The 12500-nt window shown below is 30.0% G+C and overlaps 1 protein-coding gene across 1 annotated transcript in view; it reads left to right on the plus strand.

The window, feature by feature from the left end:
- LOC124421911 (protein gooseberry-like) overlaps positions 1-7491 on the plus strand; it is a 13262-nt gene extending 5771 nt beyond the window's left edge. The window contains exons 4-5 of the mRNA XM_046957611.1: positions 4237-4653; positions 6428-7491. Of these exons, the coding sequence (XP_046813567.1) occupies positions 4237-4653; positions 6428-7002 (992 nt within the window). The 3' untranslated portion in view covers positions 7003-7491. The remainder of the gene's footprint in view (positions 1-4236; positions 4654-6427) is intronic.
- Positions 7492-12500: the final 5009 nt, after the last annotated feature.

Genomic DNA, 12500 nt, shown 5'->3' on the forward strand with positions numbered 1-12500 from the left:
TCGTTCTCTCTGGACTAATTTTCTTGGAAGATTTCTTTTCTCTGGAGAGATGCTGGGCTCTTCTCTCTCTCTCTCTCTCTCTCTCTCTCTCTTTATCTTACTCTCTTTTTCACTATCTATCCCTCTCTCTCTCTCTCTCTCTCCCTTTCTGAGTCGTAAACAAGATTGATGATCCGTGGGAATCGGCAAAACCATTCTCCGAGTAGTGCTCTTCAAGGGAATTCGATTATAATGATACCGAGGCTATGCGAGCGAATGTTGTTGATAGTAGTAGGATAAGTAGGGTGGTACACACCTATATTCCATTAGGGTAGTTGGTCTCATCGACGATTACTTGTTTTATAACAAAAATTCAAAAGGAGAACGGTGAGCAGTATCTTGAACGAGATTTAAATTTCCCGGGTACATTGCTGAAGCTTCGTGATCATCTGATCGACCTACCAAGACGAAGAAGAAATAGAAGAAGAAGAAGAAGAAGAAGAAGAAGAAGAAGAAGAAGATACAGAAGGAGAATATAAGAATAAGACGAAGAAAAAAGAAGAAGAAGAAGAAGAAGAAGAAGAATAAAAGGAAATGGTGTCTTGTGGAAGGCAGTAGCACGCTGGATCTGAAAACGGTGAATGAATAAATTAAATGCTCGCGCATTAATCAGCCGCGCGTTTCTCGATCTCAGAAATTACCGGTTCTCTCGTTCAGAACGTCGAAGGATCAGCGATGCCGTCGGTCGGTAGCCATGAGTTCGGCCTGGGGCTCTGTAATTTTCTTGCCGCCCTGTACATGCCCACGTGTTTTCTTGTGGACGCGTAAATGTACGCGCGCCAGTAATCGTTCTATATATCTTTCTCTCTCTTTCTCTCTTCTTCTCTCTCTTTCTCTTTCTCTCTCTCTCTTTCTCTCTCTCTCTCTCTCCCTCTCTCTCTCTCTCTCTCTCTCTCTATATATATATATATATATATATATATATATATTTCTTTCTTACTTCATGGACACAACAGTCTGCAAGAAATTTGACCATCTGTCCTCCGTAAGAGAAAGAAAAAGAAAAGGAGGAACAAACTTCAAACTTCATTTTTCATATGTCCTTCGTTCTTCACTTCTCTGTCTCTCTCTTTCTTTCTTTGTCTGTAATTTTTATAAAAAAAAAAAAAAAAAAAAAAAAAGGAGGAAAGAAAGAAAAACAAACAAACGAAGAAAGACAATTAATAGTTCAATATCACGGAGGAACGAAGGTTAACCGAGGGATGGAGAGTTGGATGAGTGCGAGTGAGAGGGAGAGGGGGAGGGAAGGGAGGGGAAAAAATGACAATTATCATAAAGATATGTTATTAGGAAGTAACATAGTTTAATAAAAACATTCGTGTTAATTAGAAGCAAAAAATAAAAAGGGGAAAAAAAAGGAAACAAGAAAAAAGCGAAAAACAAAAAATAATAAGTAAGCTACGGAAGTAACTTATTCTTGGTGGGTGAAAGGGAGGGGGAACGGGGGGTTCGAGCAAGGAATCAGCGCCTTGGGGGGTTGTGCCGTGTGCACCCTCCTGACAAGACAAATGAAATGTGTACGACGACCGAAGGCCGTTGTGGGATCGTTCGAAGGCTGTTGGCCGGCAAAGATGAAAGGAAGGAACAACGAGAAATGAGCGAGAAAGAGAGAAAGTTGAGAGAGAGAGAGAGAGAGAGAGAGAGAGAGACCAAAGTCGGGTAAGTCGATCGTTTTGATAGACGGCTTTCGTTAAAAAAAAAAAAAAAAAAAAAAAAGAAAAAACAAAACAAAAAAAAGAGAAAAAACAGAAAGGAAAATGTATAAAAAAAAAAAAAAAGAAGTAATATATACCTCGTAGATAGATTAAGCACGTTGCGAGTGAGAGAGAAGAAAAAATAATAATCGGTATTGATAATTGTTTCGTTTGAATTATTCGAATGTTAAAACTTAACAGAGAGATTCTTTTCTTTTTCTTTTTTTTTTTTTTATGCACAAGCGTCAATTTCAAATTGTTTTTATCCTCTTTTTTGTTTCTTTCTTTATTTTTTACTCCTTTTTTTTTATTTACCGTCGTGCAAATTTACCTCCTGAAAAGCCTTTATAAATAAAGATAGAGAAAGATAATTAAAAAACAAATTGAACGCAAAAGAGTGAATATATTTATTAAAGAAGAAAGAAAAAAAGAGAAAAAAAAAAATTGCGGAACGCCTGATAATCGATTTATTATACTGAAATTATCAAATCCATCGAAATACGAGAGGTTTGAAAATCTCATTAAAATAATTATAGCGAAACAAACGTGAAAAAGAAAAAAAAAAAAGATTTTTAAATGATTATACAAATACGATCGAATTAGGTCGGACAGTTTTGTTATTGAAATATTTATATGGAAAAGCAAAAAAAGAAAAAAATATAGAATAGATTACGAACATGTACATTAGGATAGAGATTCTAATCGATCTAAAAGCATGGTCATGCCTCACCTAACATCTATCAGATATTTATCGCCATCAATAAAATATATGTAAATTTAACGTCCACAGATTTGTGTCTTTTTATTGTAATTACCCGGCGTTATAAAAGACGCGCGTGCCGATCCAAGGAGAACTATAGCAATTAAAATTATCAGCGCGTGAATCATTTATTTATCGTTTGGCCTTGAAGATCGAGGAATATATTACTAGTGTGATTTATAAATTGCAAAGGAGAACGCTCTCGAAGAAAGATTTGTAATATCTTCTTTTTCTTGCTCTGTCTCTCTCTCTCTCTCTTTTTTTTTCATTCATGTATTTTTCTTATTCTCTCTCTCTCTCTCTCTCTCTCTCTCCCTCTAACTCATTAACTTTTATATGGTAGCTTCCTCCTTCTTTCAACGTATGTATGTACGTCCCACGTTGCAGTTAGGTGAAGAAATCTGGGGAAAAAAATTGCATACCATCGAAGACTAAACGCTGACGTGAAGCTTGTAATTTAAAGTTCGAACATGCTATATTAACCTACGCGTTTCAACCTATATTAAGTGGTACGAGCTCGATCGAAGCGTCCTTTCGTCACATCCCGTTTGCTTTATCTCGTCGAATGAAAGTAGAAACAAATCATTTCGTGATAAAGTAGAGAATATTTTTTCTCTTACTTTGGGTTATGTATAGATCTATATACATACATACATATATATATATATATATATAAATATATATATATATATATATATTTAGGTTACATACTCACGAATTTCATATAGCGAGTTTATTAAATGCAAAAAAGATCAAAAAAGGATTCTTCCTTTTTCTCTCTCTCTCTCTCTCTCTCTTTTTTTTTATCCCTTCCTCTCGTTCTCTATCTTCGTCTCTTTCATCTGAGAATAGAGTCCGTGTCGAATTCGCGTTAAACACGCTGCGTCTCGGCGTCGGGACGTCGAGCGTCGCACGATTAGTTACGATGCGACAGATAAAGAAAGATAAAGAGAGAAACAAAAAATAAACTTATTCCTTTTCCGTTTTATTTTTCCTTTTTTTCTTGCTTCTCCTATATTTAATATTATACATATATTTTATACATACATTATATATTTATATATATACATATATATATATATATATATATATATATATATATGTATGTGCAGTTAAATTACATAATAATATAATTAAATATAAATATCAAAGAAATATATATATTATATTATTGGAAAAAAATTATTATCTTTTAAGCGTTAACACGTTGATTGCCGGTGCAATATTATATATATCTATACATATAATTAACTAATATCTTTCATAACTTCGTATAAATAAAGGATAGAACAGAATTCACATTATCACACGTCTTACATTAGACTTTATTTTTATAAAAAAAAAACAAAAAAGAAAAAAAAAAAATACAATTCCAATCTTCGAAATATCATTAAATATAATGTATATATTATTAATACAACAAAAACAGACACATACAGATACATACACATACACAAACGTATAGATGTAATCATTAAAATTATTTTAACATTAACCTTAATATTTTAATAAGCAACGATTTAATCATATGATTAATTATTAATGCATTATAAATAATCTGAAAAATATTCGATGTCTTTTTATTTAACGGCATTGAAAATGAATTAATATGTAAGTGTTAAAATTTCTCTCTCTCTCTCTCTCTCTCTCTCTCTCTCTCTTTTTTCTTCTTTTTTTTTTTTTTTTTTTTTATTATTATTATTAATTTATTCATTCCTTTCTCTTTTACTTTTCAATTTTCAGTTAAAGCCAGTTCAGGTTCTGATTGTGAGAGCGAGCCAGGTATTCCATTGAAAAGAAAACAACGACGTAGTCGAACGACATTTACCGCACATCAATTGGACGAATTAGAACGTGCATTTGAGAGAACCCAATATCCTGATATATATACGAGAGAAGAGTTAGCACAGAGGACAAAGTTGACGGAGGCAAGGATCCAAGTTTGGTTTAGCAATAGACGAGCCAGATTAAGAAAACAACTATCTTCTAGTACGTCCGGAGGATACGTAGGAACCGTCGCTTATCCTACTGCTTCTTATGTTCTTCATCCACCTGCGGCACCGCATCCACATGGTGGCGCCGCTGCTGTACCACCGAGTCATCCTCATCCACATCCACATGGACAGACTCTTCCGGATGCTGCCTTTTCCTCGAGTCAGGGTAAATATCAAATTCTTTCGTTTCTTATTTCTATTCTTTTTCTTTCTTTTATTTTCTATGTTCTTTTCCCTCCTCTTCCTCTTCCTCCTCCTCCTCCTCCTCCTCCTCCTCCTCCTCCTTCTCCCCGTCTCAAATTAAAGAATTTTTCCTTCGTCGATTAATCACACGCTACAATTCGGCATTTTGTTTTTCTCATATGATAATATTATTTGAAATTATAGCCAAGTATATATTTTTTTGGCGTTTTTTTTTTTCCTTATACAAAAAATTTCCAAACGGGATACTTCGATGATGTTAAAATTTCTTTTTTTTTTTTTTTTTTTGTTTCTTACGAATGAAAAAATTTCTTCTCCTCGTTCGATTCACGTGTCATTGCAAAACGATTAAACGACAATTCAATTATTTATGCTTTGATATTTAAATGACGGCTGGTTTATGTAGATTTTAATCATTCAACGTTTACATTAGGGATGAATATTAAATTTGTTTGTTTCTCTTAATATTCAAATTATAGTCACTTCATTTTTCATATTAAATATTTACAGATGGTTATTTGAATATTACATTTTTTTGTTTTGTTTTGTTTCCTTTAAATCAACAATTTTTCTTTGATTCGATTCATGTTATCGGAGAGAATAAAATCATATGACGATCTATTTATTTCTAATACTTTAAATAATATTAAAATTATTACTGTTATATAATGATACAATATTGAATTTTTCCTCTCGCTTTTTCATTCATCTTCTAAATTGCTATTTTTCTTTATACATAAATACATAATTTATATTAGAGTTAGGCAATTGTAATGCTACATAAATTTATATCGTAAAGAAATAACTTTTTCTTTTTCAACTTCCTGATCAGATTCTCTAATACAAAAAGTATATTGAAATAGTGTTTGAGAATTCGATTAGTCGTTGCGATTTTCGATTTAATAAAAATTGAAATGAATAAAAAGTTAAAAACCCTTTGGAACTTTGGATTTGTATCGTCGATTCGACCTTGAAAAATATTACGAAAGAATTTCCATGAATTACGTTGAACATCTCTCTTTGGAATTTCAAGTTAAACATATAAGTTTAACGTAGCGCTACTAATCGTGCATTCCGCGGATACAGAAAAGCAAGAGAGAGAGAGAGAGAGAGAGGAAAAAAAAATGACTCGTGAAAGTAGTCGAAGGACGGCAGGTGGTCCTCACCCAGATAGACTTTTTGCGGCATCGTACGAGTTGCTAGCACGATTACCGGAAGTCGTTTGACGAGAGCGGCCACTACAGCGGGACATCGAAAGAATCCACAGCACGCGAGTCACTCCGTTCAGAGCCTCGCGTAAAAGGAATCTTTCGACGAGAATCTTGCGAGAGAGAGAGAGAGAGAGAGAGAGAGAGAGAGAGAGAGAGAAAATGTAAAAGAAAAGAAATAAGGAAAGAAAATGGGGTGGAAAAAAAGATAAATAGGAAAAGAAAAAAAAATACATACACATACAAAGGAAGCTATGGCTCTCTCTCTCTCTCTCTCTTTCTCTCTCTTTCTACATTTTCTACGTCAGTTCGCTGTGTCAGATAAATCTAATATTGCCCGGTCATGTCACGTTGTTGGCAATATCCGACGATATTATCGATTGTAATATTTAACTGAGGGATGGTCTTCATTGTTCAATATCAATCATACGAAGTTAAAGGTATTGTCTATAGGTATATTATATATATATATATATATATATACGTAATAAAATGATTTTTTAATTTAAAATAATAATCAATGAATTATAGTTCCAGAGATCTATTCGTCTCATCATGGGAACGGTATGTCCCATCAGTTGACGGGTGATTCAACGAGATTACCATCTTCAACGCCAGGTTATAGTCTTCCAACGTCGGTGACTTATCCAAGTACATTGCTTCCACCTACTTCGTCTAGTACTACGGTTCATATGAGTCATCAAGTATCCCCAGTAGTACCACCAGCTACATCAGCGTATCAACAACCGGCAACCGGTCATCAGTTACCACCTACACCAAATTCATTGGTATCCATGATGGGACCTAATTCGGGAAATTCAGCTAATTCTACGTCCGATCAAATATCTTCTACAGATTTACCATTGACATCAGCTTCTCCTGTTCAACACCAACAGACAAATCAAGGAAATGCTTCACCGTCATCTTGGAACTTACCTATATCGACTTCATCGAGAGTTGGTTTATCAAGTCCTCCAAGTACCCTACAACAACCGCATGCTCATGGCGCTCATCCTCATCAAGCTTTTGCCAGTCATTATACAGCTCAAACTTTCCAACAGCCACCTAGGCCAGCTCCTCATCAACCTTTTTACAGTTGGTATTAAAAACCGGAAGTTAAAATCGATAAAGAAATTTTCTATCATATCTCACACTTCTCCTTGTCTCCGTTTCTCTCTCTTTCTCTCTCTCTCTCTCTCTCTCTTTCTCTTTCTCTTTCTCTCTCTCTCTCCCACTCTTTCTTATTGTCAATGATTAAATGTAGGCGTTTGAAAATCTATGACGAGGAAACATAAGAGCAATTCCCTTCGACAATGCAAATGAAATTATTATTATTATTATGATTAATATTATATTATTATTTTCTAAGCAAACGTGTGGTGAGACAATTTGCTTTCTTTTTTTTCCTTTTTTTTCTTTTTTCCTTTATATTTTTTTTTCTTCTCTTTTTAAGAGAAGAAAAGAAAAAGAAAGAAAATAGAAGAAGAAGAAGGAAAAATAAATCCCATGCAGTTGCATAAATTAGTAAGTACCATGTATTGATAAATTTAACATGGGCAGGTGTATTCGTAACACACACACATATATATGTATATATATATATGTATGTATATATATATATATATATATATATATATATAAATTTCATCGGTTGTTTGTTACCTTTGTTTCCTTTTTTTTCTTTCTTTTTTTCTTTTTTCTTTTTAATTTCCTCCGTACAAATTTTGAATAAATGAAGAACAAAATGTATGTATGTATGTATCTATGTGTATATATATATGGATGTACGTATACCAAAAGATTGATCAATTTTAATCATAAATTTATATATGTATATGTGTATTCTAATTAATAATACTTAATTTCTAAATAATTTGACGCAAGGAATAATACAGTTGATAATATCTTTTTTGTGACTATTTGTGATAGGACGTATCTAATGATTTTAATTTTCTTTTTCTTTTTTTTCCTTTTTGGCAAGGATATATTAAAAATATATCAAACTTTGTACCGACGTTAATTTTACAATACGCGAATTCCAATCAGCCATTATAATATATTTTTGCATATTTCTATAACTAAAATAACATAATAACTAGGAAAATTATTAAATGATCCATTGATCTTAATTGACGACTAAAACTACATTCTGTAACTTAATAACTATAGTATATTAAGTTACGCATCAAAATTTTATATACAAACATAGTATTCTTTTTCCTCTCGTATTAATGAAACTCTTTTTAATTTGCGACGACATATTTTTCCTTGTATTTTTTTTCTTTTTTTCTTTTTTTTATAATCACAAGGCAGGATCATATTTGTTGTTAATTTTTTACTAAGTGAAAAATGATAAAAAAAAAAAAAAATAAAAAAGATAAAAAAAAAAAAAGGAAAAGAAAAAGATATATACATATTGCTCAATACATATCAAGAAAGCTTTAATTCCTTTTGCGATTATGTTATTTTTCGGAGAATGTATTTCGAAAAAAAAAAAAAAGAAAGAAAGAAGTATAAATAAAAAGAATAAAAAGAGGGAGAAAAAGGAGCAAAGGAAAGAACTTGTTTATATGTAAACATACACATGCGATACGATCTTATTATATTACCGCACATATGATCATTAAATAATAAATTTTATTTACTTATATATACATATATGTATATATATATGTATGTATATATATATATATATGTGTGTATGTATATATATATATATATATATATATATATATGTATATATAAATAAAAATATATATACCGCATACATAAATATATAATTTTAATCAACTTACCTGTGTAACTTTACAATCCTTCTTGTATATAAAAATTGTCAAATCGAACTTCTATCCCACGAAATCACTTTCTCATTGCGTCGACATATCGAAATAAATAAATAAAGAAAGAAAGAAAAAAAGAAAGAAAGAAAGAAAAAATAAATAAATAAATAAAAAAAGAATAGAGAAAATTTTGTTATTTTAAAAAATTAATTACGTAGCTTTAATCATATTCTTGCTGAAATACAAATGTAAGCAACTACGTAAGAAAAGATGTATATAGTATGTCCTTCTTGAGAAAAAAAAAAGTATATCCCTCGATATCGTTTCAAATCTTATTATGATCTAACCTATTTATAGGTTTTTTTTTTATGCACCTCTCTCTCTCTCTCTCTCTCTCTCTCTCTCTCTCTCTCTCTCTTTCTTTCTCTCTCATTCCTATTTGAATCAAAATTCTTAAAAATTATCTCGTTGTTTTTCTCTAAATATTAGATTTTGTTCTCTCTTGTAATTCTCTCCGTATTTTTTCCTATTTTTTATCATTATCATTATCATTATCATTATCATTATCATTATTATTATTATTATTATTATTATTATTATTATTATTATTATTATTATTATTAATATTAATATTAATATTTTTCTCACTCACGAAGCGCTAATAGGAGGGGCGGGAGCACAGGGGCGGCGTGAACGATGAACGAATTTGAAAAGAAAAAAAAAAAGAAAAAAAAAAAGAAAAAAGGTAAAGTAAAGTAAATAAATGAATAAATAATATTAATTGATCGGGAAAGGTTAAAAAATTTGTGAACCACACATGAACACGCGTATGAGCATAGTGAAAATATGTATAATAAACATATTTTATGTAATATATGAAAACTTGCAAATACACAACATGGCTTTGTCGTGAAAGCACACCATCATCATCACCACCACCTATATATCTCCCTTCTTCTTCGCTTTCACAAAATTTCGCTTTTACTAATTTATTTGTTTCTCCATAACTCTTCAATCTTACGCGATACGAACTAATGATGCATTTATCTTAATTAATCGTACACGATTCATTTAATCGTATTATATATATATATATATATATACAGGATGAAATTTCTAAATGTGTACATTATGAATAACCTTGAATTTTTATCAATTATTATGATGAATTACTTTTCTTTATATATATATTAACATTGTATAATTAATAAACATTATTAATTATGACGACTGATAATATCTTATTGAAATCTTTCAATAAGTTTTTAGCGAAAGATTGAACAAATTATTTTCATTTCAATTGATTAATTGGAATTTAAGATCGATAATGAACAATACATATTTTATTTTATTCAATATTTTAGGTTCTTTCGAATTTTGATTAAAAAAAAAAAAAAAAATAGAAAAAACATATAGCAATGTATTAACGATGATAAATAAATTAATTAAGAAAAAAAAAAGGATCGATAAGTTATATTAAACGTAACATTAACAAAACACAAACTTTTTCATACGGTACATCATAATTTCAAAGTTATACAAATTTATACAAACATATAAGATATTTCACCCTGTATATATAGTACACATATATGTATATATATATATATATATATATATATATATATATGCGTATGTGTATGTATACGTATATACAGGACAATTTGCGTTGAAATTGCATAATAATAAGAGAAAAATGCGAGAAATTCATCTAAATTCGCGATTAGGATTTCTATGTATGTATGTATGTGCTTCTTCTTTTTCTTCTTCTTCTTCTTCTTCTTCTTCGTCTTCTTCGTCTTCGGTTAACTTTCGTTTCGCTTTTGTGTTTAAATTACTGGAAAGATGTTTTTAATAATTCGATACGACGAAAGCAATTATAACAATTTTTTCCAAGAGGACCATTCTCGAACGCACGAACTGTTACATTTTTTTTTTTTTTTTGTTCTCTTCTTTTCTTCTCGTTCCTTTTTTAATTTGTTTATTTTACTATCGTAATCGTAACTTTTGTGTTTTTAATAACAGCGCGAATAAAACGCGGTCGACTGTATGTCACGTCGAGAATATCTTATGCATAATAATAACAAACAAGTATTTCTTTCTCTCTTTCGACGTTGAAAAAAGCTTCGAATCTAGGATATTAAGAAAGAGAGAAAGAAAGGGAGGGAGAGAGAAAGAAAGAGAGAGATAGAAAGAGAGAGAGAGAGAGAGAGAGAAAGAAAGAGAGAGAGAGAGTGACGGAGAGAGAGAAAGAGAGAGAAAGAGCACTCGAGAACGTTCCTTTTAACGAATAAAAAGATTAAACGCGTCGTTTAAATGTTTTAATAAGAACAAAATTTTAATCCCTTTCTATTTCTCATTGTGTCCTTGCATTCGTCCTTTCGCTCATTTTTTGAAAAAAGAAAAAAAAAAAAGAGAGAAAAAAATTAATAAAATTAAAGAAAAAGAAAAAATAAAGAAAAAGAAAAGGAAAATTAAAAAGAGGAAAAATGAGTAAGAGACGAATCTTTTCCAAATTTTTTCTCTTGGTAATTTGTATTATTCGTGAAAAAAGAGAAAACGAATGAAATAAAAGAGAAAGAACGACGACGAACGAATGGCGAATTATTTTTTCATCGCATGCGATTTCGAAGAGAAGAAAATATTGTTGGTAAAGAGAAGGTTTATTTTCTGTCATGGTTTCTTTTCTGTTTTTTTTTTTTCTTTTCTTTTTTTTTCTCTCGATAACTCATCTTTCCAATTTCTTCGTGCCTGTATACCGAACATCGACAGAAAGTAAATAATAAAAATTGGGATCGATTAATTAACCTATCGATAATAATAAATCGTCATTAATGTAATTTCGTGATTGAAAAACTTTTATCATTCACGATGACTAGGTTTGTTTTCTTTTTCTTGTTTTTTTCCTTTTTTTTTTTCTTTTCTTTTTTTTTTTTTCATACGTGTGTTTCATACATAATATAATCATTGGACCATAAGTGTCGTTTTAAAATTACAAATGACTAACGCGATAATATAAACTTAGCGGAGTCGCATTTGTACCGATAATATCATTTATATATATATATATATATTATACATATTTATTATATATATATTATATATATAATTATATTATATTATATATATAATTATATTATTATTTATATATATAGTATATTATTATATATTATATATATATTATATATATTACATAATTTAATTTTATTATATATATTATAATATATATAATATATATGTATATTATATTATATATAATATATATACACATATATATATACTATATATATATATGTATGTATATATACATAAAAATATGTTCGTGAAACGATAAACCTTAAATAGCGCGCTTACTAAAACAAACTCTACCGAGCTGAAAAAGAGGACGAGAGTATCAGTCTCGTTCTATCGAATAATATACATATATATATATATATATATATATATATATATATATATATATATATATATATATATATTAACATATATATATATGTATGCATAACATGTGTGTACGTGTGTGTTACCTATAAGTATGCAACAATAAGTCACTCATTAATTTTTTGCGACGAAACAAAATCACGCGACAATTCGCCTAATCGCTTTTGCATTAAATATTTACTTAACGGCTAATTAAATTTTCTCCACTTTTTATTTATTTTTATTTTCTTTTTCCTTTTTCTTTTTTTTTCTTTTCTCTTTTTTTTGGCTTTTTCCTCTTTAATTTTACGTTTTTCTACAAATTTTCTAAAAAAATAAATTATGCATTAAAGGGTTAACGCCAATGAAAGTATATCAAATACACGCGTTGCCGTCTCGATTGG

Source organism: Vespa crabro, chromosome 2 (genome assembly GCF_910589235.1).
Source record: "Vespa crabro chromosome 2, iyVesCrab1.2, whole genome shotgun sequence".
NCBI classification, from domain to species: Eukaryota; Metazoa; Arthropoda; class Insecta; order Hymenoptera; family Vespidae; genus Vespa; species Vespa crabro.